The sequence below is a fragment of the Capsella rubella genome, unplaced genomic scaffold, assembly GCF_000375325.1.
Source record: "Capsella rubella cultivar Monte Gargano unplaced genomic scaffold, Caprub1_0 scaffold_2, whole genome shotgun sequence".
Lineage (NCBI taxonomy): Eukaryota > Viridiplantae > Streptophyta > Magnoliopsida > Brassicales > Brassicaceae > Capsella > Capsella rubella.
In genome coordinates this window covers 13,650,823-13,678,054 of record NW_006238922.1, presented here as the reverse complement: position 1 = coordinate 13,678,054, position 27,232 = coordinate 13,650,823, and the positions used below count along the sequence as shown (strand labels likewise).

The 27,232-nt window shown below is 38.3% G+C and overlaps 9 protein-coding genes across 15 annotated transcripts; 4 read left to right on the top strand and 5 right to left on the bottom strand.

Annotated features, from left to right (window-relative positions):
• Window positions 1-431: 431 nt before the first annotated feature.
• On the top strand, window positions 432-2,316 carry LOC17895590 (probable WRKY transcription factor 40). Of its 2 annotated transcripts, none has more exons than XM_023787475.1 (4): window positions 432-729; window positions 1,189-1,533; window positions 1,621-1,737; window positions 1,826-2,316. In XM_023787475.1, exons 1-4 carry the CDS (start codon window positions 643-645, stop codon window positions 2,168-2,170), a joined length of 894 nt encoding a protein of 297 aa, XP_023643243.1. In that variant the 5' UTR covers window positions 432-642; the 3' UTR covers window positions 2,171-2,316. The 2 variants fall into 2 exon arrangements, with proteins under 2 accessions (XP_023643243.1, XP_006302620.1); XM_006302558.2 differs by having other exon boundaries at window positions 433-729; window positions 1,192-1,533.
• On the bottom strand, window positions 2,235-4,552 carry LOC17896564 (DNA-3-methyladenine glycosylase 1). Of its 4 annotated transcripts, none has more exons than XM_023787474.1 (6): window positions 4,459-4,552; window positions 3,616-4,058; window positions 3,154-3,211; window positions 2,975-3,058; window positions 2,753-2,894; window positions 2,235-2,668 (listed from the first exon to the last, which is right to left on the bottom strand). In XM_023787474.1, the coding sequence occupies exons 2-6, from the start codon at window positions 4,016-4,018 to the stop codon at window positions 2,399-2,401; spliced, it is 957 nt and encodes a 318-aa protein (XP_023643242.1). In that variant the 5' UTR covers window positions 4,019-4,058; window positions 4,459-4,552; the 3' UTR covers window positions 2,235-2,398. The 4 variants fall into 4 exon arrangements, with proteins under 4 accessions (XP_023643242.1, XP_023643241.1, XP_006302564.1 ...); XM_023787473.1 differs by lacking the exon at window positions 4,459-4,552 and adding an exon at window positions 4,142-4,358; XM_006302502.2 differs by lacking the exon at window positions 4,459-4,552 and adding an exon at window positions 4,204-4,358.
• A 434-nt stretch (window positions 4,553-4,986) lies between these two features.
• Window positions 4,987-6,091, bottom strand: LOC17894426 (phosphatidyl-N-methylethanolamine N-methyltransferase). Its single transcript, XM_006302863.2, has 2 exons — window positions 5,802-6,091; window positions 4,987-5,423 (listed from the first exon to the last, which is right to left on the bottom strand). The coding sequence occupies exons 1-2, from the start codon at window positions 6,044-6,046 to the stop codon at window positions 5,174-5,176; spliced, it is 495 nt and encodes a 164-aa protein (XP_006302925.1). The 5' UTR covers window positions 6,047-6,091; the 3' UTR covers window positions 4,987-5,173.
• A 1,325-nt stretch (window positions 6,092-7,416) lies between these two features.
• LOC17896105 (probable N-acetyltransferase HLS1) lies at window positions 7,417-9,925 on the top strand. The gene is made up of 3 exons (XM_006301590.2): window positions 7,417-7,661; window positions 8,016-8,155; window positions 8,912-9,925. The coding sequence occupies exons 1-3, from the start codon at window positions 7,443-7,445 to the stop codon at window positions 9,756-9,758; spliced, it is 1,206 nt and encodes a 401-aa protein (XP_006301652.1). The 5' UTR covers window positions 7,417-7,442; the 3' UTR covers window positions 9,759-9,925.
• Window positions 9,926-12,313: 2,388 nt separating this feature from the next.
• On the top strand, window positions 12,314-14,653 carry LOC17895330 (putative receptor-like protein kinase At1g80870). The gene has a single exon (XM_006301849.2). It carries the CDS (start codon window positions 12,389-12,391, stop codon window positions 14,507-14,509), a length of 2,121 nt encoding a protein of 706 aa, XP_006301911.1. The 5' UTR covers window positions 12,314-12,388; the 3' UTR covers window positions 14,510-14,653.
• Window positions 14,654-15,161: 508 nt separating this feature from the next.
• LOC17894420 (pentatricopeptide repeat-containing protein At1g80880, mitochondrial) lies at window positions 15,162-17,395 on the bottom strand. 2 transcript variants are annotated; one of them, XM_023787137.1, is made up of 3 exons: window positions 16,802-17,395; window positions 15,481-16,694; window positions 15,162-15,397 (listed from the first exon to the last, which is right to left on the bottom strand). In XM_023787137.1, exons 1-2 carry the CDS (start codon window positions 17,377-17,379, stop codon window positions 15,680-15,682), a joined length of 1,593 nt encoding a protein of 530 aa, XP_023642905.1. In that variant the 5' UTR covers window positions 17,380-17,395; the 3' UTR covers window positions 15,162-15,397; window positions 15,481-15,679. The 2 variants fall into 2 exon arrangements, with proteins under 2 accessions (XP_023642905.1, XP_023642906.1); XM_023787138.1 differs by having other exon boundaries at window positions 15,162-15,383.
• Window positions 17,396-17,593: 198 nt separating this feature from the next.
• On the top strand, window positions 17,594-20,505 carry LOC17896566 (vacuolar fusion protein CCZ1 homolog B). Of its 2 annotated transcripts, none has more exons than XM_006301837.2 (10): window positions 17,594-17,800; window positions 18,023-18,206; window positions 18,366-18,459; window positions 18,559-18,742; window positions 18,822-18,931; window positions 19,012-19,107; window positions 19,256-19,681; window positions 19,766-19,921; window positions 19,996-20,210; window positions 20,296-20,505. In XM_006301837.2, exons 2-10 carry the CDS (start codon window positions 18,025-18,027, stop codon window positions 20,324-20,326), a joined length of 1,494 nt encoding a protein of 497 aa, XP_006301899.1. In that variant the 5' UTR covers window positions 17,594-17,800; window positions 18,023-18,024; the 3' UTR covers window positions 20,327-20,505. The 2 variants fall into 2 exon arrangements, with proteins under 2 accessions (XP_006301899.1, XP_023642907.1); XM_023787139.1 differs by having other exon boundaries at window positions 18,017-18,206.
• An 81-nt stretch (window positions 20,506-20,586) lies between these two features.
• On the bottom strand, window positions 20,587-21,697 carry LOC17896062 (chaperone protein dnaJ 8, chloroplastic). Its single transcript, XM_006302865.2, has 3 exons — window positions 21,293-21,697; window positions 21,079-21,147; window positions 20,587-20,982 (listed from the first exon to the last, which is right to left on the bottom strand). The coding sequence occupies exons 1-3, from the start codon at window positions 21,530-21,532 to the stop codon at window positions 20,803-20,805; spliced, it is 489 nt and encodes a 162-aa protein (XP_006302927.1). The 5' UTR covers window positions 21,533-21,697; the 3' UTR covers window positions 20,587-20,802.
• Window positions 21,698-22,446: 749 nt separating this feature from the next.
• On the bottom strand, window positions 22,447-26,664 carry LOC17895462 (pre-mRNA-splicing factor CWC22 homolog). Its single transcript, XM_006300619.2, has 7 exons — window positions 25,114-26,664; window positions 24,824-25,013; window positions 24,467-24,570; window positions 24,248-24,344; window positions 23,843-24,144; window positions 23,387-23,692; window positions 22,447-23,154 (listed from the first exon to the last, which is right to left on the bottom strand). The coding sequence occupies exons 1-7, from the start codon at window positions 26,464-26,466 to the stop codon at window positions 22,801-22,803; spliced, it is 2,706 nt and encodes a 901-aa protein (XP_006300681.2). The 5' UTR covers window positions 26,467-26,664; the 3' UTR covers window positions 22,447-22,800.
• Window positions 26,665-27,232: the final 568 nt, after the last annotated feature.

Genomic DNA, 27,232 nt, shown 5'->3' with positions numbered 1-27,232 from the left:
TATTAAAGCAAACGTGGAAAAACAAACTCAATATATATAATATTAATAATTCAGTAGACAAAGCAGAGCCAAACGTTTGTTTCATAAAGAAGAATGTCAACCAAACTATATATTATCTAAAATAAAAATCAAGAACAGAAAATAAAGAGTTAAAGAAAGAAGAAAAAAAAGAAGAAGAAGAAGTGGTAATAAACAAAAAAAAAGGATCGGACCAAATACGTGTGCGGAGTGTGGTGGACCCTTAGAGAAACGAGTTGAGAGTCCAAATGACTAATCAACGTTAAAGGAAAATGAAAAAGAAACGATAAGACGACGACGACCATTACTATTATTTACTAAAGAGTACTATTATATATTGCATGAAAATTAAAAAAAGCACATGCTCCTGATCTTCTCTCTCTCTCTCTCTCTTGTCCTCTATTTCCACCGAGTTTCCTCTCTAAAACACTCCATTATATATACACACACAAATCTTTCATTCTTCCACAATCCCATAAGAGAGAATAACAGAAAGAAAGAACCCAAGAAATTAGAGAAGACCTCTTTAACTACTACGAATCTCTCGTAGCTTTCTTCCCCAGTTCACGGAGAACTCCCATACCCACAAGAACCCACCAGATCGAATTTTCTATATATACATACATGGATCAGTACTCATCGTCTTTGGTCGACACTTCTTTAGATCTCACTATCGGAGTTACTCGTATGCGAGTTGAAGAAGACCCACCGGTATATATGCCACCTTCTATCGTCTTCTTCATTTAGTCTCTACTTCTTCATACCTATTCTCTAATATATACCACCTAATCTATATCCATGGATCAGATTTTTGGTATTTCATCATTATATATACACACATATTTAATTATTTTTTAGTTTCCAAATTATTTAAACCAACACAAATATCCAGAGATTTTGCAATATCTATCTATAAATATAGAAATAATTTCATATATAGGTTAATCTATTTGTCGACAAAAAAAAAAAAAAATAGGTTAATCTATTTACATATAATTATTGGTGTATAAATTTTAGCATAAAAGGATTTTGTTAGTAGTAGTTTATCATGTACTGGTGTGGGTTCTTGAAATTTAATTGAAACGGTACATCATAAATTATACGAACTTATCGCATGTCTAAGATTTGGTTACTAACTTCATGCAATAATATAATATAATTTAATGATAGCAGACAAATGCTTTGGTGGAAGAATTAAACCGAGTGAGTGCCGAGAACAAGAAGCTCTCGGAGATGCTAACTTTGATGTATAACAACTACAACATCTTGAAGAAGCAACTCGTGGAATATGAAAACAAGAGCAACATCACGGAGAGAGACCAAATCAGTCCTCCCAAGAAACGCAAATCTCCAGCGAGAGATGACGCTTTCAGTTCAGCTGTTATCGGTGGAGTGTCGGAAAGTAGCTCAACGGATCAAGATGAGTATCTGTGTAAGAAGCAGAGAGAAGAGACTGTTGTGAAGGAGAAAGTCTCAAGGGTCTATTACAAGACCGAAGCTTCTGACACTACCCTTGTAAGCATACATGAACCACCTGCTCTCTATCTTAAGTGACTTTTAAGTTAATATGTTTTATTGATTCTACAAGATTGTTTCTTATAGGTTGTGAAAGATGGGTATCAATGGAGGAAATATGGACAGAAGGTGACTAGAGATAATCCATCTCCACGAGCTTACTTCAAATGTGCTTGTGCTCCAAGCTGTTCTGTCAAAAAGAAGGTAGCTGATAAATTAGTTAATGGGAATAACACAAATTGGTGGACCTGTCAATCTGATTCTAATTCTGTGTTTGTTTGTTTCTCTTCAGGTTCAGAGAAGTGTGGAGGATCAGTCCGTGTTGGTTGCCACTTATGAGGGTGAACATAACCATCCAATGCCATCGCAGATTGATTCAAATAATAGCTTAAACCGCTACATTTCTCTTGGCGGTTCGCCTACAGCAGCCAACCGAAGTACTGCACCATTGACTACTGTCGATCAGACTGAATCCAAGAAAGTGACAAGCCCAACATCAAGAATCGATTTTCCAGAAGTTCAGAAACTTTTAGTAGAGCAAATGGCTTCTTCCTTGACAAAAGATCCTAACTTTACAGCAGCTTTAGCGGCAGCTGTTACCGGAAGATTGTATCAACAGAATCAAACTGAAGAATAGTTTATTTTCAAATTCCAGTAGTCTTTTTAGATTGAAAATTTGTCATGAGGAAGAGAAAGAGAGAGAGTAGATTATAATCCACTGATACTGAAAATGTAACATGTAATCCTTTTCATACAATCCCCAATACATTCGGCTTAGAAACATTTCCTGTACAAATGTAAACACAGCACATAGCAAGCCATTATTCTAAGCAGTGCATTGTTAAACTATTCTCTTGGTTTTTCTTTAATTATCAGTCTCGTCCCTTGTCATGCAATCATGGTGTCTGAAGCAACAAGTAAGATGGTCATTTGTGAGACCAGCTGTTTGCATGAAGGAGTAGATAACAGTTGGACTGACACTGCGAAAGCCTCTGCGAACAAGGTCTTTACTTATCAGTTCAGCTTTGGAAGTCTTCACAGGGACTTGGCGTGGATACCGAAATTGGCTATGAGTAGGTTTATGGTTAACGAAGTTCCAAATATACTTGTCAAATGATCCAAATTCAACTATTATCTGGATTTGAGAAAACGATAGCGGTAAGAAAAACAGTGAGTTTGTTCAGAAACTACGATCATGCTTATATAAATGATAAGATACCTTGCGAACTTGGTTAGCATTCTCGAGGATTGACCGTAGCTTTTGTTCTGATAGTAACGTGGTGGTCGCAATGTCAGAGGATGCTATCTTTTTATTAGTTAGTTCAGATATTGCAATTGGATCAAAGTCCATGAAAACTTGCCTGTTTTTAAAAAAGCAAAAGCCTTTTGAGAATCGACCTCATAAGTAGTCTGAAGATATAACCACAACAGCTCTGGTTACCTGAATAATTGTCTTTTGGAAAGTATGTCTTTCCAAGATAGTTCAGCAAGAGTACCAGAGAGGCTTAATAACTCGAAAAGTTTCCTGCAAACAATTTAACGAAAACAGAGTGTATAATCACAAAAAGCATTTCCCAAATCAGTAAAACTATGTAGGTAAATAGACAAACCATCACGTACTTGTCATCATGGACAGGAACTCCCCATTCTTCATCATGGAAAGCAATGTAACATTGGTCTTTTACAAGAAACAAAAAAAAAAAATTACTGGTCGGTCATAGCAGAGGTAAATAATCGAGTCGAGCCAAAGACAAAATTAAGGCCTTAGCCTATCCCATCAGCATAAAGAAATGACAAATAAACTGATCACGACAAATTCCTGTTTATGTGGTCGTGGTTGAGTAGGCCTGATCACAAAGCATACTCAAAGATTTGTGGTCTAAGTTCCAAAACTAACTCGCAAAGAAAGAGGAAAGTAATCCCTCTTTTAAACTACCTGGAAACTCAAAATCGACACTGAGACTTCAATTGACTAACCGGTAAAGGCAAACATCAATTAGAGTTGTTGCTACATACAGCAACTCTGATATGCGGAAAATCGTATTCCACAAAGAAAAACAAATGATGAAAAAGGATGATTACCAGATTTGGGAGTGATCCAAGCGCATCTTTTGCGACCATCAGAGAAGCAATCACCAGGCTTCTCATATCGCTCCTCCGTAAGATTCCTTCTCAGGGAAGAGGAGGAAGAGAATGACCCATTTCGGCGCAAAGCCCTCTTCCCGCTGGAAGTAGACGCCATACTCAACGGCGACGACTCGCACGAAGACGACGCATCTGAAGAATAAGAAGCGGTAAGCGAGATACCATTTCGTCTCAGAGGCGAGCATTGCGGCATCTTCTTAGTGGGAGACGCTGTAAAGGTTAGGTTTTTAGTTTTATCAACCACTGGCTTCTTCACCGGCTTATTACCGACGGGACCAAGCACTGATCGGAATTCTCGGTCGGATGAATCCACAGAACGAACACGCGGTGGAGCTGACATTGACCTAATCTTAAGTCTCCGATTTTATCCTCGTTAAACACTGCATCACAAATCAAACAAGTGCAATTTCCTATTATAAGAAAAAAAAAAAAAAATCTGAAACCAGTTCAAAGAGGTGCACACCAATTTCGATAAACCCGAGAAATAAAGGAGCTGCATTTACAAAACTTAAATGAAGTCTTCACCTAAAATGTGTCCCAATTCTTCTAGCGAAATCAAGACAGAGCCCAAGTTGTTTCACGGGAATGAGTGCAAGGTTTACAACACATTCATAAGAAAGTGAAAGGGGATAACAAACAAAACAAAAATCCTTGCCAGAGTGACGCAAAAAAATCCTTTTTTTTTTGACTTAGAAGTACCAAAAAAAAAAATAAGGATGACTTTTCCGATCGAGAACGAAAGGAATCGAGTTGAAGGAGGAGAGAGGGTGAGAAGAGTACGACGGAAGGAATGTTGTCGCTATCCAATTACGGTTGGACACGTCATCGTTTGGTTTGCCCGACTCGAAAACAAACGGGTCGAATCTTCTGTTAGCCACCTACATTATTTAGCACTGTGTAGTGTGTACCAAACTATTAAGTCTTAACTCTACTCTTTTAAAACCCGATAAAGCCAAAAATATAGGTTTGAGATCTATACAAAACTAAATTGAAACAAATCGTTTGTTGCTTAATGATTAATTGATTACTAATTTACTATATACAGATTAGGAATGGTTTTTTTGTCTTCTTTGTAATCGTACTCGAGTGTCTCCCGACATTTCGTATCTTTTTATATTATATTTCTTGTAGTTTTGAGTAATTACATATATTCCCGGTATTTTGTATTTATTACAAATGATTACTACATATTGAAGTATAGCAAAATTGCTCCTAGTTGATTCCTTGCAACAGATGCAGAAGAGACGAAATGTGTAATTGTTGGCCCTCAAAGATGGTAAACTGGCAGATATTATCAAACATAGAGGCTGCTAAAAAGGAAGGTCCATCATTGGCTTTACCATAAAGGGCAAATATAATCTCATAGTTGAGAGAAACAGGAGAGGATAAGGTATCTGCAAGTTCGCTTACAATAGGGAGGATACAGACTCATAAAGTAAACAGTCAAACAACAAGACCTACACGTTATATCTAACCAGTGGGTTATGCTGATGAATCAGGAGAGGGGTTTGGCGCGAGCACTAGGATCCTCCTTTGATTCCAGAAACATCATGAAAAAGTAACCGAGAGACCAGAGGAGAATGTATTGGAATGGAACCCAGGAGAGGCATGCCAATAGAGACATGATACTCCCAACATACTGTGGATCTCTAATAACACCAAATGGGAACTCTGTAACCCAAGGTATGCTCTTCCCGAATCGAACACCGTAATATGTTCCAGCTTCACCTAACAGTTGGTATACTCTGCAAAGATGTGAAATCTTAAGCTAACAAAACTTGACCAGAAGAGAGTTCAGTAACACAACATACAACAAGTGCCTATATCAAACAAACATCATCACTCAAATCATCTATTTTTGGTGCCACAAAAACAAAACTTTACCTAGAGCTATTAAAGATGTAACCTTTAAGTATAAATTTTTACAAGCCTAAACCAGATTCGGTCGTTAAAATTTGAAAAGGACAAAGCTTTCATAACCAGCAGAGATTAGACAGGGGGACAAGTCAAGTGAGGCATCACAATGTGGAATCGAGCTAGCTAATGCCTGATGGGGTTTGACTAAAGATTCCTAATTTCATCGATCCAACGCAAAGAGAGGAATGGGAGACAAAATATTGAACCTGAAGTTGAGAAACTGGCCAAAGGTCATTAGGGGCCAGAAGTAGAGCGGAGGTGGCCAGGAGAGAGACGCGACGGAGAAGAGAGAGAGGAGTTGAGCAGCCTTGAGGACGTGAGATACACGCGCCATCACCGCCGATGGGTCTCTTCCTCGGCCGCAGAGATTGACCCATGACTGAGGATTTGTCCATAGCCACCAGTAGAACGGAAATGGCAACAGAACTCCGATCCCGGCCAGTATTCCCATTTTTTAGCTTACGTTTGTTTTGTTTGTTTTTTCTCTGTTGACAAACTCTGAGTCTTGTTGAAACAACTCATATTGGGTCTCTGAATAGGCCTCAATATATGTTTTGGCCCAATTCATAGTCACCGTCATTATTTACTCTGAGGCCTATTTAGAGACTGTGAGGCCTAAGCTTATCGGACGTTCGACGTCATTTTCAGTACACCAAAGACACAAAATCTAAAAGAGATTAACTAGCCAATGAAATAGAGCCAACGACCAAACGATCAGAAAGAAGATATGTGGTTCGTACGATGTTTTATGTTTCTTGTTTATCTTTGTCAACTGATCATGTTCTAAATCCATAATTATAGGTTAGAGCTATTCCACCAATTAATATTCAGAACACTCAATTATATGAACCTGACATTTGTCCTTTTCTAAATTTGGTTGTTTATATCAGTTAGGTATTTCAAATGTTTGTGTCGTGTCGTTATCTAATAAATTATATCTATGATAATAGCATCTAATGAAGAACCCACTAGCAATCTTACCGTCCTATATAATGATAACAACCGATATAATTAATCATATTAATAAAGTTATTTCTATAAATATATCCAAATTGTACGTACGTTACGTGGCCTTAAATCTTAACTCTTACAACTATTATTTTGCGTAAAGAACCGCCGCCATATGCACTAAGTACACTACACAGATTATAAAACTTGACTAAATTACAGCATCTTTCCCCTCATAAGTTGCTGTACAGCTTTATTTAGTCGCCTTTTAATTTCTCCTTGGGAATTTATACCTGCATATCATTTAAACTTTAGTTAAATACTAGCTACTCACATAGTTTTGCATATCTTGTTTGGAATTTTTATAAATTTTTGTTAGGGGACGACCCTGTGATCTTAATATGGACCAATTGTGAATAAAATGATTTGAACATTTATAAGATAAAATTAGCTACTTTAGTCGGCTCATATAATTGGTATATTTTTCGTCCATCAATATACCAGATTGCATGTCTCAGTTCGGATCACACAATTGTAAATAAAAACCACATTTTACCTACCTTTGTGATTCGACAAACCCGAAAGTACCTGACCAACCGGTTTACGGAAGCATTATTGTGATGATGCTTTTTTTTTTCTTTCTATAAACTCAAATGGTGATGATTATTATTGTACCAATCTTAAAACAATATTCAAAGATATTTTTCCTTTTTAATAATAAAAAGGTTACCATAAACTTTGCAAATTAAAGCCTTCTCTCTCTATATATACATGAGTCATGACATCACGAAAGAATCAGTCACAACTTATAATTACACCAATTATAAATCAAAAACAAAAACTCTCTCTCTCTCGTTTAAAACCACAACTTAAACTTTATTTCGTCGTAACACCTACTTATGTCTAGTAGTAAGATAGCGGCCGCGGAGGCAGTAGCAGCTGCGGCGGTGGTGGTGGTGAGAGAATACGAGGAGGAGAGGGACAAGCATGACGTGGAAGAGATGGAACGAAAATGTGAAGAAACCGGGAATCATCAACATGGCAAACCGGTTATGGTCTCTGATCTATTAGGCGATCCGGTTTGTCGCGTTCGTCATTTTCCGTCTCACACTATGTTGGTATATAACTAATTAATCTCCTTAATTAAAATCATCTCTTCTTAGATCATATGTATATTGCACCTTCACTATTTCAAACATGTGTATAGAGGTGAGTTATTGTTTTTCTTTTTATGGGTGACTCTCTAGAGTGATCATCTGGCTACTTTAGGTTTATATACAGAATGTTCCTTTAACTGAAATCAATCAAATATTGTGTAATAAAAGAGTATCCGTTTTTTATCTCCAAATTACAGTCAGTATCTATATAATTATATATATGGAATCTGAATTGATGATGCATGCATGCATGCATGTGATTGAAATGAATATACACATATAATGGGAGGAGGTGTGGTGGGGTGTGGTGTGTAGGTAGCAGAGTACGGAGAAGGGAGGAAGAAGGTGGTGGGAGTTGTGAGAGGATGCGTTAAAACTGTGACTAGAGGAGGCGGCAACCCCATTTTTGTCAAACTCGCTTGTGTTCTTGGTCTTCGTGTTTCTCCTTCCCATCGGTACTCCTTTTCCCTTTCTTTCCATTCTACCTTTACTTATAATTATTCATGAAAAATCTAGTTTGTTAACTAAATTAAACAACACAAAAATTTATGATATTAACTTATGATAGTTGGGAAAAATTAATGCAAGTTTTAAGTCCTTGTCATCATCATGCCTTTTTCACAAATATCATGGACGAGTAATTTTGCCATTGCCGTTATCTAATCATCATCATAAACGTGACAACCACAAATTTCTTCACAATTATATTTCGCTATTTCTTTTCTTCAAGTCATTTTTTTTTAGATTTAAAAATGTAGAATTTACGTTTCCATTCCCGGTTTACCCATAATTTTAATTCATATACATACGCAGAAAATTAAATTTTTTTATATTCAATGAATTTCGAAATAGATTTCTCTTACGTACTACTATAATAAATATTTTTTTATTTTACATAAACCCCACTTAGCTTAATAGCAATAATATCATTTAAACAAAACAAATATATATCCATTTACTATAATATATGAGAATATATGTTTTGCTTTTACAAAATTCGAATTCAATTCAATTTAAATAAATAAAAGAAAAAGTTGATGATTGATTCTAAGATTTAGTTAAATACAATATTCAAAAGAAAGAAGCTGCCCTTTGTTGACACTTGTATTCACCCCAAAACCAATTCATCCTTCCTTCCTAACTCTCACATATAAAATTAATCTTTATGAAAGATCAAAGCAATAACTGAATTTGAATTTTTCTTTGAGCAGGAACTTAGGCATAGGAACAAAATTAGTGCGAGCACTAGAAGAATGGTTCAAGCAACAAGGCGCAACCTACGCGTACATGGCCACTGATTATACCAACGAGCCTTCCATTAACTTGTTTACCAAGAAATGTTCCTATGTCAAATTCCGTACACCGACAATGCTGGTCCAACCGGTTCACGCCCATAGCAAACCGATCGGTTCAGATATATCTATCCTCGAATTAACTCCCCAAACCGCCGAGTCAATCTACACTCGAATCTTCAAAGACTCAGAATTCTTCCCTCGTGACATCGACGCAATCTTAACCAGCCGCAACAGCTTGGGAACGTTTATAGCCGTACTAAATGAAAATCACGGCCCCAAATCAAACCTCGATGACTTGTCAGCTAATTTCGCGATATTAAGCGTTTGGAGCACCAAAGACGTATTCAGGCTGCAAATGAAAGGCGTTTCTTGGTTAACCCACGCGTTTTGCTCCGGTTCAAGACTCCTCGATTCTTGCATGCCATGGATGAAATTACCTTCGTTCCCTAACGTGTTCGACAAGTTTTGGGTTTATTTCATGTATGGCATGCACATGGAAGGCAAAGACGGCCCACGTCTCATGAAGAGTTTATGCTCTTTTGTGCACAACATTGGGAGATACGACGGAGGATGTGGAGCTCTAGCAGCAGAGCTTAGTCCATCAGACGCGGTGGCTTTGGTCGTACCTCACTGGAAACGGCTTTCATGGGCCCAAGATCTCTGGTGTCTCAAGAAACTCTCCGATGAACCTGAACAGTCCGATTGGACTAGGTCGAGATCTTCTTCTTCCTCTGTGATTTTCGTTGATCCTCGTGATATCTAACGAATGCTCCAAAAAGATTTAACTTTACCCTACTACTGTACATAAAGATGATTAAACAAACAAAAAAAGAAAAGAACATTTAATCATCTGACTCTTTACATACTGTATTTAAGAGTGTTCTGAAGTAGAATAGTCTTATTAGTACTACTTAGCTGAATTCCTCTGTATCAAGAGCATCAAAATCAAATTATGATGGCTTTCTTCTCACTCAGATTTACAAAAATCTTTTGATTCCTTAGAGATATCAAGCTTATGTCCCTTATAAGTGCGTTAGCAGCAAATCTTGATGAATTACCTAGGAACGCAATCTAGAACTTGATCCAACAGAACTATGATTGTAACTATAACCAAATTAACTGATCTCTCTTCTTTATTTTCCTATTTCTTTTCCAGTTTATTATATAACTATTTCTCTTCCATTTCCTAAATCTGTGAAGCACCATTTTGCAATGCAGAAAACTAGCTAAGGGAAAAAATAATCCAACGTTAGAAAGAAGCAAAGAGGTGGATTCTGACACTGTTTAGGGCGACTAAAAAGTTTGATGTTTCTATTCATTTTGATGAATCATATATATCTCGAAACATCCATCTCAAGAATTATATATACATGAGTGTACAATACATAATTATGACCGACTAACATAGGCCCAACTCCAACACAACCCAATAGAAGGTGAGAGGCGGCGACTTTACACTACTGAACATCAACACGGACAACAGGGAAACAGAGAACTTCATTGCCCGAATGGTGTGAGCATAACTTCCTTTTCATTTGTGAGAGGCACATTCTTGGTTATAAACTGATCTAATTAATCCAACCAGAGTCACAGTCTTACCACATATTCCTTATATTTTAGATTAATACTATATATGTATTCCTTTAATTACAATGCCATATATGTACACAGTACACTGCGTCTGTAATGCTATTAGTTGCAACATAGTTGTTGCCAGTTTAAAACAAACCCAACATAGTTGCTTCAGCCGCCGCACGACCCCTCGTCCACCGTACAAGGATTTGACGGTGACGTGAGGACCGATCAATCCACCACCGTCACTTTACCTGACGTCATGACTGCTCTGCGTTCGACCAGACACCCTCAACCATTTTGAGGAGCTCTGCACATTTGCCTTAACAAGATATTGATGGGCCTTTCCTTATTGTTGGACCAGAGGCTTTTACATTTTACATATAAATCAAGCAAAATAGTCCATAAGCTAAAATATACATAAGATAAAACAAAAGTGACTCGGTCGAATTACTAATAAGAGCACTCAATCGTGTCTCTCCAGTTCACCAATTCCGAAAAAGAAAAGAAGAAATTATGATGTAATGGTTCAAATCGAACACTGTAAAAAAAAAAAAAAAAAAAGACAGTGGAGGATGGAGATTCTTTTACTTCTGACTAGCTCGCACTTTGTTTCTTTTTGTATATTTTTGATTTTGAATAACGAAAATTTTGAAAAATTTGGAGTGCACATGACAATATGACATTGTTGGTCCACAGAGACGCCCACTTACGACTTTATCACATCATAAAGGAGGAGACAATTGACATCCCATAGAGTTTTTAGTTAGTAGTTTGTTTTGTTTCCATACGAACTTGACACTACATTTGTCGTAACAATCGTTACGGATCTTTCTATACCACAATTCTCACAAGTTTTTGTCGACATCCCTAAAAAGAAAAAAAAAATAACCACTGCAATCTTTGAGATTCGTGTACGTTTGGCCAAACAGCTATAATGTCCTTTTCAACCGAGCGAGGGTGTGATCAAAGCAATCTTCGTTCTTTCTTATAGTCCGTATATAATTTCATATGCTGCTAAAATATTAGGGCTACTGTTTAATGTGCAAAAGGGGGTTGGGTGGGATGTGTGCAATATTAAAAGATATGGGGCAAAAGTACAAAATCTATTATTTATGCATAACTCCCGAAGCAGTCAAAGCGGATCTTGAACACTTCGCCACTCAACTCGTTAACTAATCATCTCTTCTTTTTTCTTTTCTTTCTTCAATCTCGTTAACAAACTAACTAATCTCTTCATTGAGTTACCCTAATTATCCAAATCTTAAAACGATTATGACCAAATAAAAGTTGAGAGAGAGAGAGAGAGTTAATTAACGGACAAAAAAAAAAAAAGTTTAATCTTAACATCATGCACACTATGCGATCCACTACCAAAAGCAACTATAGTAACATCATCATTATAAACAACATTATCATTTCCTTTCTTTCTTTATTAACTGCACAATTCATTTTGTCCTTTTATGTATTTGTCAAAACTCAAATCCATCCACCACTATAAAATAATAACCTCTTCTTTTTCCTATTCTTTTTTCTCCATATGTAATTATTACGCAGCTTGAGCCTCGATCTTCTCTGTATTGTAAATTTGTAATACGTAATATATAATTTAATTTGTTTAAATAAAATAAATTTATATTGTCAAAAGTAAAACTATAAAGAAATAAAGCAAACTCATGAAACAGCTTTTTTCCTCTTAAGTAAGACATTCTCAACGACTACTCCTATAGCTATAGCTAGGTTCAGAGTTAAAACCTGATCAGAGAGACAGAGAGAGATACCGAATGTTCCACAAACGATTCTATCTTTGAACAGAGAGACATGCCTTCAAGACCAAATCCAACCCGACCAAAGTTATTCATCAACAGAACAAAAACTCTCTTCCTGATTCTTACCATCTCATCCTCTCTTGTAATCTTCTTCGCAATTCTCTACTTCATCTACCACCTCTGGATTTCTCTTCTCAACCGCTCTAGAACCATCCCTTTCGACGTTGCTGCGTCACCATTAAAGCTCCAGATTTTCTCTTACAAGGAGCTCAAACTAGCAACTAACGATTTCGACGAGTCCAATGTGATTGGTAGAGGCGGCTCAGGCACCGTGTTCCGAGGCATTACAAGAGACGGCAAGCTTTTCGCGGTTAAGCGACTCGATAGCCTCTCTCTTCAAACAGAGGCCGAGTTTCAGAACGAGTTACAGATTCTCGGCGGGCTAAAATCGTCTTTTTTGGTCACCCTTTTGGGATATTGCGTCGAGAAGAATCACAAGTTCTTGATTTACGAGTATATGCCAAACAAGAGTCTTCAAGAGCTTCTGTTCAACGAAGCTGGAGATTCTTGCTTGAATTGGGGAATGAGATTTAGTATCATCCTCGATGTAGCGAAAGCTCTCGAATTTATGCATTTCGGATGTGACCCACCAGTGATTCATGGAGATATCAAGCCCAGCAATGTTCTTCTGGATTCTGAATTCAGGGCAAAGATTTCGGATTTTGGTTTGTCTAGGGTCAAAGTGGAGGGAGCCTACGGTGTCGATTTGTTCAGCCAAGATTTGGGGAAAAGTCAAGAACTTTCCGCAACTTTCGGAGGAGAGAGCACTCCTCAGACCGCCATTGGTACCCCAACGCATCATGAGGTTGATTTTGCTCTTGCTCTACAAGCTTCTTCGTCTTCCAAGACCAGTAGAACTAGCCGTAACATTAAGGGGATGGATCTGAATTCGATGAGTTTAGCAATGGAGGGTGAGACGAAGGGCAAAGAGGTTTCAAACGATGGCCATGACCATGATTCTAAAGCCAATCATGTTGTGTTATCATGTGAGGATCATGAGTTTGATCAGAGCAAGGAGATGAATTTGAGTCCGAATTCGGTTCTTGATTTGGGGAAGGGATCATCTAAGCAATGGGGAAGAGATTGGTGGTGGAAGCAAGAAGGGAGTGGTGAACTGTGTAGTAAAGATTATGTTAGAGAATGGATAGGGAGTCAGATTGACACGGCGAATCCTGATTGGGACGATGAGAAGAAGATCATCAATACTCCTGAACTGGGAGTTTCGACTAGGACAATCGATAAAGTGGAAGATCGAGATGAGTCTGGTTTGAATGAATCTAGGTTTGACACTCTACAAGAGAAGTTTGCCAAAGAAGAGATCAACGAAAAGATGAAGAAGAAACTGAAAAAGAAGAAGAAGCATAGGAATATGGAGGAATGGTGGAAAGAGGAAGAGCATCAAGATGAGATTAGTAACAAAAAGAAGATTGGAATGCGGAGAATTAAGTTCAAGAATTGTTTGAAAGTTCCACATTTTCGTTACTGTTTCCATCAAAAGGGTGAAAACAGTGTGCAGGACCGAGAAGGAGAAGCAGGGGGAGAGTTTAGCTTCAGAAAGGGATGGAGAAGGAAAAGCAATAGCAGCAGCAAGAAGAAGAAGAACAACAACAATAGATCAATGGGGAGTGAGATGTGGAGTGGGGATTTGTTCAGCCGTGAACTAAGCAGCACGACAAGTATGAGAGGCACATTGTGTTACATAGCGCCAGAATATGGAGGCGGTTGCTGTTACTTGATGGAGAAAGGCGATATCTACAGCTTTGGAGTACTGATTCTAGTGATAATCTCTGGTAGAAGGCCTTTACATGTCCTTGCATCTCCAATAAAGCTTGAAAAGGCGAATTTGGTGAGCTGGTGTAGGCAACTGGCTCAGTCAGGGAATGTTCTTGAGCTGGTCGACGAGAAATTGAAGGATGGGTATAACAAGGAAGAAGCAGGATTGTGCATTAACTTGGCTTTGGCTTGTCTGCAGAAAGCACCTGAGTTACGGCCTGATGTTAGTGAAGTCGTGAGAATCTTGAGAGGGGAAATGGACATTTCTTCCACTGCTTTCGAGTTCTCTCCATCGCCTCCTGCAAAATTTTATGGCAGTAGATCGAAACAGCGAAGTTAAAACAGGGCAATGCAGAGTAGTAGTTCTGATCTCATCTTTTCATTTTCAAAATTGTTGGATGTAACTTGAGAGTTTTAGCTTTTGAGAATTGTATTATGTTGTAATGTTTGTAAACTATATATATATATATATGAACGGGTTGCAATTCCATCAAAACCTTGAAGGATAGATATCATTCTAGTTCAACTGCGATTTTGTCTTGAGACATCTTTCGATTTGATCATCAGGCAAACTTGTTGCGCTAGTGAAGTGCCCTGGAAACTATAGCCAAAAGATATTCTTCTTTTGTGTTTAATTGGTATGCTCACAATGATAACAAAGTTAGGTTTTAAAATAATTAATTTCCAGAAACCTGCAACTGAAGTAAGCAAGTCAAAACCAAGACACTTTGCTTTTTGAGATGGATGAAAATGATGGTTCCGCGGACCCACGTTATAGCTGGTGGTGGCAGCTGCCACCAGTAACTTATAAAATGTTAAAAAAATTTCTTTATACATAATGGTCAATGTAGCAAAATGGTTATGTTTACACCCATAATATATGGGAGATGGTGAGTTCGATTCCTAAAAATGTCATATTGCACCCACTTTATTTTTTGGCTGGGTCCGCCCCAAATCCTTGATATATGCCATGAAAATTGCAACACTCAAAGAATCCAAGGCCATATCAATCATCACCGGTTCATGGGTAATGGCACAAAATAAACAACGAGATCTTGCATTTTAAACACATTGAACTCAGCCTTTGCCTGTTGTGCGGTCTGGTTCATATCATAACACATTGTAATTCTAACTTCTCGTAACTTCAACATGCAGCTATGCATGGGCGTGTAACATTCAAGGATCACACTAGTTTCTGACGTCTTCCATGTAGTCTGGAGAGAGATTCCTGAATCAGCATGGTTGCAAATGATCCTTTAGGAATAAACACAGGAAACGATCACCAAATCTGGTGAATGGAAGGAAGTTTACCTGGGAAAACCGCACGGCGGATGTAGTGAAAGCAGACAAGCCAAATGAGACAGGTGAGCTGTGAACGAAGCTTCTGGTCTTGTGCAGATTGCACATATCACAGTTCAGAAGAGTGGAGACCCTGAGGTAACGGATACATGAGTGATCATATGATCCACATTCTTCAAGTCTGACCCGTTTCTGATACTTTTTTATATCTTTATCGTTGACCCTTAAAGCCTCCCTGAGAACCAACTTTCTGAAGATCTATCCTCTTGCTTTTTCTGATCCCCTTCACCTTTTGCTCCTCCAGAAGTTTCTGGAGCTTAGGATTTCCTGGGAACCCCTTTGATATCATCTCTGAATAAATCTCTCTGGCCTTTTCAATCCCCCCACATGTCAAAAGGCCCTGTATTGTAGCCAAGTAAAGAACTGGACTAGCCACTATCTCAAAACGACCCACTTCTGCCCAGATCTTCAAAGCATTTTCCGGTTGCTTTTCCTTGAACAATTTTCCAAGAATGAGAAGAAAGGTCTCTTCTGTAGGACCTAAACCAGAGATCTTCATTTGGCCTAAAACCTCTAAAGTTTGGTCGAAATTCACAGCTTCAAGGAATGCATGAAATGTATCGACTGTTAGACTTAGGTTCTCACTTATCATGGTTGCCAAAACATTCCTTGCTACATCAAGCTTTCCAGCCTCACAAAGGGGGCGTATCATCGAGTTGTAGGTGAGTGAATCTGGCTTTAATCCTTCCTCATTCATCTTTTCCAAAAGCTTCATAGCTTCGTCAAAACAATTCTCACAGGTCATCACATAAACCAAAGAATTGTAAACATCAATCCCAGGAGCCAATCCTCGTTTCTTCATCTCATCGAAGAGCCTGAGAGAATCAAAAAGGTTCCCAACTTTGGAGAAGCAAGAGATCATGTGACTGTAAGAGTCCTTGTTAGGCGTGATACAGTAGTTTCCCATCTCTCGCCAAATCCTCTTTGCTTCAGTCACATCGGTCCAAATGTTACACCAACCATTAAGAATTATGTTGAATCCCTCAACATCCACTGGAAAAAGCTTTTTGCTTGCAAGCATGAACTCTTCAGCTTTTTCAATGTGTCCATGTCTACACAAGGCATATAATAATCCTTGAAATGCTTCATCATCAGGAATGTGTTTAAACTTATCCATAATATCAAATGTCCGAATAGCTTGGCTAGTGTCATTAGCAGCAGCATATCTACATCAATACCAAGACACAATCAATTCAATACCTAGTAAAATCTTTCTATATAGCACAACAAATTCAACAAAAGATGAGCTTTCATCAAGAAGACGAAACCAAACCTGTCCATCATGAGAAACATGGCCTTTCTAGTATCCCTTGAAACATTAAACATATCACGGACCAAACACCAAGCAATATTAAACTTTTGATGATTACCCAGGACCCAGATCATCAAATCACAAGCTTTCTGATCATCACAGCCCCGTTTCTCTCCCCATTTGAATGCCAGAAATGCAAGCCTCCATTCATCTCTTAATTCCCAGATTAAAGAGTAGAAAGAATCATGATTTAGATCAAATGATGAGTCCTCTAGAGAAGCCATGGCATCCGCCTCTGACGCTAGCTCAGAGACCTGTCTGATTAAATCAATCAGACCCTGTTCCAGCGGGGCCAAGGCTTGGTTGATATCTAACATTTCGGAGATGACTTGGGTGGAGAAGCGAGATGAGGAGACAAAACGTGGTACATGGCTTAAGATTTGAGAATGCACAAGACCTGCTCGATGAAATGCTGAAGAGAAGGAGGGATTTTGGAAAGATGAGCTCGAAAACGATGTCGACAATGCACGTAGCAGAGATTGAGATTTAAATAGTGGCGTTCGCGTTAGTTTCCGAGCAATGGCAACAATCGCAGCCATAGCTCACTGGAAGTGAAAGGAGTGAGAAAGGGAGATGAAATTTAGAAGTTGGTTGATTGGGCTAATAAATTAATACATAGTAAATACGGGCTCTAAAATGGCAATAAAGAAAATTATATGAATGGGCCTTATTTAGGCCCAGTTGAGATGTTTCACGGAGAAATCCAACTCCTGAAAACACAACGGACGATGACGTAAGCCGCCGATGAAAATCTGAAGATCCTGACCCGGAGACCCGTTTACCTGGTTTCCTCTCACCAGCTACGTACCCTACGACGACGCTACGCGAAGTTTTGCTGCTAATTTTGTTTGATCGGTTCGAGTTTTGATTAGTTGATCTGAATCCACTTTGTGATTCTCGTTATTGAACGTTGATCACTCCTTGGACCCTGCTTTGTTCTTAGGGTTCATCCTCTCAAAGGTAATCAATTTCCCTAATTTATATGGCTTACGCAATTTTCTGGACGAAATTGATAAAGTTGCCATGATCTGAACCCCCAAAATTTGTAAATTTTTCTTCAATGATGATGACGTTTTTCTTTTTCCTCATTTTGATGTGCCTTAAAGTTATGATTTTTTGGATACAGAGTTAGAATTATTGCCTGTTTTCCGATACACATTTTCGTGTGCTTTAAAGGTGCAGCTATGGGAATGGCGTCCATGAGCTCTACTGGTGAAAGCCTTCGTCTTTGCGTGTTTGACTTGAGGAGAGGCCAAAACGAAGGTCAGGAACTGGACAAGATCTTGTTCTTCTATCCTCCTGATCTAACCTTTTCGACTCAGCTATCGGTTATAGGGCTCAGCGAAGGGCTTATCACTTTCTCGAGGTCAGCTACTAGAGTTTTTCCTTCTTTACTGAGATGTTTTACTTCCATCTCATGGATTGATTGGTGTTGTCTCATGTTCACTTAAATTTTGAGCGTTGTTAGCTTTGCCTGTATTTTTGGGTGTTTTTGAGACGTGGTTTATGGGTTTTATATACACAGACTATTCTCCCCGGAGGCAGCTTGTGAAGTTATAGAAGCAGAGAGACATTCCCATGTTTTCTATGAGGCCGAGCCCGATATATGGATGGTCATGGTACAGATTTATCAAAAATTTTATTTGTTTTAGCACTTGAATCGCACTTCATTCATATGCATAAAGAGAACAAAATCTTATCTATCTAGATTTTGGCAGGTTGTGGAGAAAAATAAGGAGATTGAAGCCGTATGGAGGGTTGATGCATTGCGGAGAGTGCTTAAGGAAGTGCACTCTCTCTTTGTTATGTTTCAAGGGTCAATTAGGGCATTGCTTGAAAAAGAACCAACTGGAGGACTTATAAGATCGCACTTGTATCCATTCATCACAGACTATTTAAATGGTAAGCAATATCCACCATATCTAGCCCATGGAATCCCTGCGTAATATTACATTTCAAAAGGTTTTATATTTTGGGGCAGATCTTTTTGTTGGTAGGAAACATCAGTTACCTTCCTTCCGTGAAACTTTGAAAGAGCGTGGAACAGTTCAGATGCTAACTTTAGCACGAGATGCTGCACTTGAAGTTCAGGTTTGTTTCTCCATCAGATGATCCGTTTTGCACTAACACAATAGTTCACTATTTTGACTAGTATTTATTTAGATGTGCAGTCTCTCGTCGGAGTGCTAGATTCATGTGCTGGGACTGTTCGATGCCACTCTGTGATTTTATATCATGATCTACTAGTGTCAACAACTCTCTCACCTGTATGTTTTCAAATCCTTCACTCACAATATTCATTTTAGCCAAGATTGTTGAGTCAATAAGATTCTTAAGCTGCTGTGGTATGTGTAGGCTATACAGTCCACTAATACTAAAACTTTTAGTCTTTGTCATTTTTCTCTGTTTTGTCAGGATGATACCGTAGATTTGTTTGCATTTTCTGTCATGAGATTGACCACAAACGCATTATCCTCTGGCACAAGTTCCTGGTCATATCTACGCAAGGGATCTGGTTCACCCCAAATATCTTCTAGATCTACCTCTGTTCCCCCTCTTGGTTCAAGTGGTACATCGCCTTCAGGAAATGGTAGTAACACAGTTCGTGTTATTAGACCCTTGCAGCACGATAAGTGGTTAAAAGGGAAAGACGGGTTTCTTGTAACTGATATTTGGGGTACAGATGCAACCCCAACAATTTTGCTACAGACGACACAAGAAAGATTATACCTTATGACTTATCAATACAAAAGTCTCACCTTGGTTCTTCTCGTGCCTATCGCTGCAATTGTTAATGGAGAGCTAGACATCTCATTCGTGAAGCAGCAAGTTATTGACAACGTTAGCTCATATCTGTGAACCCTCTCTTGCTTCATTGTAAAATCTTTAGACTCCATCCCTCGTAATCTCTATGCATATTTGCAGGCATCGACGAAGATCTTGAAAGTCGAAGAGAAGCTATCGAAAGGATGGGGTGGTGAGAACGCTTACCATGTAAGTGGTTACCGTTACTTACTAGTTGATAATGACATGGAAGTTTCAAGAGCTTCTCCACCAGGAAAGGTAGCAACTCTAGCAAAGGTGAGAAAAAAACCCATCAATCATATTCGGATAGTGCAACCAAGAGTGTGTGAAAGTTATCTTTGATTTTGTAGGAGTCTTTGCTTGCACTAAACAAGGTAAGGGAAGAAGTGGATACAGAAAAGAGCCGCTCGAAGCAAGAGAAAGACATGGAAATATGCATTAGGGCAAAGAACAACGCATGGGCCATAGCGCGTGTAAGCAGAGGTAAAGAGCTTTACATGGCTTTAGAGAAGGCAAGTGAGACTCTTCTTGATGCTACAGACTCTGTCCAAAGATTCAGCAACAGGTAAAACTTTGCTATTTACTAAAGGAGTACCATTCCGTGAAATTGAAAAAGAAGAAAAACGAAATGATGTAACAAATTTCTTCAGGTACTGCAGCGGAGCATTCTCCATGGATTAGATTCGGCAAGTGTTTTTGTATGCCATTATCAAACACAGCAAAGGAAAGTGTTTTCTGAAGTATTTTGAGATGTTTATATCATTGTAAGGTGAAACCGTTGCAAAGAATGAGAATTTGGTGACTCTTGTCTACATCCAAAAAGTAAACGTATGGAACTTGACCCTTGACGGTTTGAAAAAGTCGGAACCTTCGAAATATAAGATTACTTCCAAATTCAGGAAAGCTAAAAGACGCTTTAAAATCCTTAAATGTTTAGAAGATTTACATTACACGAAGGAAGGAGAAAATTACTTTATTCACAATTTTCAAACAATCATTGAAAAGGAGACAAATTTCACCAAATTTACATTGTGCTTAGTTTAAGCGTCTCTCTTTCTCGGATGATTGTTGTTATTTATATACATACACACACATTCAGTAAAATTCCACAATTGGGATGATTAAAGTTTTGGTTTAGGTTTTGGTTCTCTCAACTCTCAACCGTAAGGATTCACATGAGAGGAGTAATCACGGGTTCCTGCTCCCTCCCATCCCATCCATTCCTCCCACGTGTCGCAATCTGGATCATTCATTCCGTTCAATCCCTCGTCATATACATCGAACGGCTCAAATTCCTCCGTCCCTTCCATCTGATTCTTTATTTGCTTCAACACAATCTTCCAAATGCAAAACAAAAATAATTAGAGATCAATTTTTTCTATTACCAAAAAACAAAAGATGAGAAGAGTTGCTTTCATGGCAAGCACGCTTACATCGTAAGCTTCGTTGATTGTCTGAAACTGCACACCACAATTGCTTCCTCTACAAACATCAGGATGATACTGCGCAACCATCAAAACAAAATTCGATCAGAACAACAACAACACCAAAAAAAAAAGATAAATTTCAAATTATTTTAAGAAACCAAAAATCGAATCATCAGATCTAAAATGATGGAGCTGAAAAGAAAGAAAAAAAAGGCCAAACCTTTTTAGCGAGTTGTCTGAAAGCTTTCTTGACCTCGTATTCAGATGAATCGGGTCGGATCTTAAGAGTCTTGTAGGGATCCATAACAGAAGATGAAGAACAAACGACCTTTGATCTGTTGAGCATCTTCGTGTTCTTTCGTCTGCTGTTTTTTAATCGAAACGAAGAAGAGGATGATGAAAACGAAGATCCGGGTAGACCAGAGAACCCGTTTCCTCCGATCGTCAAAGCAATCGTCATTTTTCTTTTGAAAGTTCACAAGTTGGGAATCAAACCGAAAACTCAAAAGAATGGAATCTGAAAATTGAAAGATAATTAAAGGATTGTCTTTTTTTCTTTCTTTTTTTCCTTTCAGGAAGGTTCAATAATAATGGATTTAAATGGATTTGGATAAAGCGAGAGAGAGAGAGAAGTGGGACTATTTATAAAGGGGAAGGGAACGTAGTAGCGGTGACTCATATTTTTGTCATCTCAAAGTGTCCTTATCCATAAGCTATATAGCCTACCCGATTCCACGGCCAAAATTGTTTTTTTATCCCCTCCCTTTTTTACTATTTTTAATATATAGATTGAAAAACCAAAAATTATCCACTCCTACTTTTTTTTTATTATGTTTTTAAAAAAATAATATTTTTATTCAAATATCTAGTGATGATGATAAGCAAGCATCATCTTGTGTTTGAGATGTAAATTCTCTGGTGTGGATTTAACAAAATGTAAATGATCAAGGTGAAGGAAATGGTTGATAGGTTGGTGTGTTCTTAGGCATGTTTTAAGTTGTAATCAAGTACTATTACAATTTATCCCCTTTTTCTTTACCAATTAAGTGTGTGTGTTTTAGACTCCTCTGGGTTTGTTCCACACACACAAAACTAAGAAACAAAAAAATATAAAAAATAAATCAATTGGTTCGAATTGGAATGCTCTTCACCACAGACGACAGAGTAATATATATATGCAGCTTGAGATACTTTGCTATTTGTTTTTTCTTTTCTTTTCTTTATTTTTCCTTAAATGGTGATTTATATTGACTTTGACATCTCAGAGAAAGACCGATAATATCCGTTCTTATCCAAAAATCATCCTTTGAAGAACAAAATATATGCAAAATAAGATTCCTTCATAATTTGATACTTTTCATGCTTCAAAATATCTTTCTTATGGTTTTCTATCAAAACACGCAAATAGATTTGCATCACAAAAAGACTACAAAATGTACCAAAAGACTACTACTTATCTCTATGGTCCGACTCCGACCGATCACATTCATCTTAAACAGTTTTAGTACAACAAAAGACAATAATAAAAATAATTCCGTTCACAACCTTAAATTGGCTAAGCTAGTCTCATGTTATCAGCTTTTGTGTAATAATTGATATCCAAGAACAGAACCAGATGATTGCACTCGTTGAGTTCTTTCTCACTCATGTAAATTCAACTTGAATCATCCAAGCCAAGATGTGAAAATTTCATCAATTTTGGTGAGGAGATAAGCAAACAAAACACTCTCATGATCTTCTTCTCCGCTTCCTCTTCTCTCTGTCGCTTTCATCCGAACTGGAAGATGAGGATGAGTCTGACTCAGATTCAGACTCGGAACCAGAACTCTCAGATCCAGATGATGACCCTGATTCTGATTCTGCAACTTGCTTCTGCTGTTGCATGATGAGGCGTGGCATGTTCTTCAGATACTCTCTCAGATTCTCTGTGATGCCTCCAAGACCTATGGATGTAAAGAAGTTGATTGCAAACCTCGTGTTCTTTGGATTATCTTTAGGGAAGATAGATTCAAGTGACTCCTGCATCGTTGGATCCTGAAGCCTCTCATTTAGTAGCCTAATCCCCAAGTGTTCTGATAATTCCTGCAATCAATGCAAAAGTTGTAGCCAAATCAGCACAACAGTTCCAAAAGCAATTTCCACGGCTTCATAACAAAATTCATCGGCGGAGTCCTAATTGTGAACCTAACACATCCATAGTTTCATAATTCATGTGAAACAAGAAATTAATTAATCACGTGAACCTATCTCCCAATCAAATTAATGAGATGAACAGCTCTGAAATGGTAACATGAGTTATAAGGATTTTATTTACCTGGAAAAGGATCTTAATGAAGATACGAGATGAGGAAGTTGTGTCCTCCTCAGTTAACCGAATGTAGGCAAGCACATGCCAAGGGAGAGCATCCGTGCCCAATAAATGGGCAAAAAATTTAGCCACGTTACGCAACTTGTTCGTCTCCAGACGGTGAATCATCGAATACTGCTGAACAAAGCATTTCTCAAAATTTTCTTGATGAATTTTGTTGATCATACAGAAACGCTGACCCAACAATCCGTAGTAACGCAGATAAGTTCTCTCCTGGGAGCAACATTCCAGGAGCATTATGCATAGTTCCATCTGCAACATTGATTGGATAAAAGTTATATAAGTTTTGTGTACTTCCAGCAAGTCATAAATTTTAAGATGGATTGTTTCCAAACCAAACAATAAAACAGAAAAGCAAAAAGCACAGGAAAATATAGATTATCAGAGTTTGGAAGAAGTTACCTCTTGACCAGATTCAAGCTTAATTTTAAGTAATTTGTGACCTGCTTCCTCAAAATCAACACTGGACATTATGGTCAGGTAGATTGTCCTCCTAAGATTAACTAGATTAGTCTCTGTCTCGTCTCTTATTCTCATTTGCTCTTCATCTTCTTCATCAGATTCATCTTCCTCATCATCATTATCCTCTGAACTAGCATCAGAGCCATCTTCATCCTCAGACTCCTCATCACCCAGTAACTCTTTCTTCAGTGCCTCATATTTCTTTTCGTTCTCAACGAAGTCAGGATCAGGTTTGAAAACATCTGCAATCAGAACAAAGTAGAATTAAGAGCAGTTTCAATAATTTTAAAAAAACAACCTCTCTCTAGAGCATGTGGTAAACTTTTCATACAAAAACAAGCTTACCAAGAGCAGTTTCAGGATTAATTTCCTGATCAAGAGAGATATCGTGTGAATATTTTTCTTCAACGAGATCTAGCTCAGGACGAACGGCCGGATGTCCCTGAAAGTAAACCATCAACAAGGTTTTATGAACATTATGCTATACATAACATAAGCATACTGTTATATCTATCACGGCTTATGATATCAGATTCAAATTCAATGTGTTAAGGGCTATATTACCTGAAATTTCGCTTTCCTAGTAGCAAAGAGACTTTCAATCAAGTACTGAACTCTCTTATCTATCTCTCCCTCGTGCAGTATCCCACGAAACCGCTCAAAGATCCCTATATACAACAGGAAGATCTTAGAAACGCAAATAAAAGGAAGAGCGGTGAAAATATAGAGCCTGTATGATATGAGAAATTGTTGAAGTTTGAATGAAAAGCTAAGACATACAACCAAATTTCAACATCATCCTTTAGACACTGACTTGTGAACGAATTAGATGGATTAAGTGTAAATACAAATAGTCTACTATCACGTCAGCATACCAAAACAAGAATTCTATTAAACAAAAAGAGATTGAAGAATTTTTACCATGCAATCCTTTTGGTGTAACGTCTTGAAGCATTGCACCACACTCGGTCACAAACCCAACAGCCACCTCCACACTGTCATCAGTCGGGTCTTCAAGAAGTACAGTGACTAATTCAAGTGCTATAATCTCCTCAGCGACTTGCTGGTTTACTAGATGCGCTATAAATTTTACAGCAGCAAGCAATTGAGGCTGCCAAACAAACATGATAGATAACAATGTATAAATATGATATATATATCAAAATGCTTGAGAAAACATTTAGATTCGGAAAAAAAAAAAAAGGACAAACCTTGTCATTACGCTTATACGCTCTCTTTAGCTGCAAAACGACCCTTTTCAATAGAAGTTCAGCAACTTCAGGGAATTTGGCGTTAATAACAGCGACTAAAGCCGCAAAGACATCAGTGAATCCAGGAGATGCCATTTGAGACTTCATACATGAACGGCAGAAAAGTCCCCTTCCTCTGATGAGATTTTCAGCAAAAAGTTCAGGGATTATGTTCTTGATGTTGCTTGCATTAACCTTATTCACGAGCCCATTAATACTTTTACGGAGGGCATCCCATGTAAGCCGTTGATACTCTACACTACTCTTATCTTCCACCTCCTTCATCATGCGTGCTAGCTTGAACGGAGGAATATAAACTCCTCCTGTTTTTCCCAAGGCCATAGCATTGTTCTCAGATGGATTGAGTTCTGCCAACTTGGGCTTTGCAACCTCAACCTTGACTTCCCTTTTACTGTTATCTTCCTTTCTCACCTTGTCTCTTTGACCATCATCATATCTATCATTGTGTCTCCTATCTTTTTCATCTCTAACTCCATCATCCCTCCGACTCCTATCCTTCCTTTTAATTTCCCGACGCCGACTCCCGTTCTCATGCCCATCAGTCAAGTCTCTGTCCCTCCGATCCCTCTTTAAGAGACCTTCATTACCTCTATCATTCCTCTCTTTTCCTCTTCTCTCACTCCTAATCTCACCTTCCTCATCATCGTCAGATGCTCGATGATCCCTACGCTTCCTCTCGCTTTCTCCCCTACCCCTTCTACTCCTGTGCCTATCATCTTCTTCATCGGAAGGTTTATCTGCTACGACTCTACTACCCCTGTGACTCCTCTCTCTACTCTGTTTCTCCATGACTTTAGGGCTTCTCTTCCTGCTTCTCTGTTCGGAAACATCATCAACATCTTCATCGTCCAAACCTCTACGGGTCTTTGTTCCATCATCAGTGTCAAGTTGCTTCCCACTTTCTTCATCAGAAGCAGTGTCAGCTCTAACCCCATCCTTATTTCTCCCTTTACTCACCCTCCTCTCAACATCAGCATCATTATCTACCTCAATTCTTTTACCTCTATCATCATCAGAACCAGAGTCTGCTTCTCTACGATCCTTTCTGGACCGCCTGGCTGATTCCTCATCAGAAGAAGTCTCTTTTCTGACCTTATCTCCACGGCGTCTCTCACCAATCTCAAGATCTCGGCGGGAGCTCTTGTGGTCCTCATCATCAGAAACCCTAGCACGAAGACCAACGTCATCAGTCTCCATCCTAGATCGTCTAACATCTGGGCTCCTCTCTCGTCTTCTCCTATCCCTTCTTCTAACTCTCTCTTCTTCCTCGGAGGAACTATCGTGCCTACCCATGGATGAGAAGGAAACACAAAATCCAACGGCGAAAGAAGTAAGAAGCGTTAATCGAGTAAACAGAGAAAGCCTTCGCTCTCGTAGCCTATCCCCTAATCTGAAACCTTGTAGCAAGAAGAACCCTACTACTCCTCCTGAGATCTGGAATCGGCGAGCAAAATAGTGGTGATAGACTGGGGGAAACAAATCTTCTTTCTTTAGTTCTCTTTTTTTGTTAACGCCGCTCTCTCGTGGACGGCTCGATGCGAAAACCAAAAAAAAAAAACAATAAATCTAATGGGTCAAGGCCCAACATGAGCCCAAGAGTTCATTTTATTTTCAATATGGGTTGGGTTCGGATAACATTATCATCCAAAATCGAATATTGCAAAAATTAAACGCAGATTTCAAGAATTGCACTAACTTCAAGAAAGATGCTCTGTTCCGTGGCATATGCTCTCTCACTCAGCAAATCCAAAGTTGTTTAGTTGTTGTGTTCAGTATTTGATTCTTGTCCTAAAGACACCTAATTATTTTGACCCCAAAAACATACTGTATTTGGTAAACTTATTTTGTACCTTTTTTTTTAACAGCTAATTATTTTGTACCTTAATTATTATTTTTTTCTTTTTTTGCTGCATGGAATATTTCAAGAAAAAGCAAAAGGTCTTGACTTGACAAAAAAAAAAAAGATCAGAACAAAACTCTCTCACTAGAAAAACAAAACAAGTCCCTAATTAATAATAATATATAAGTGCAAATTAGTAGTCTGAACAAATCAAAGGAC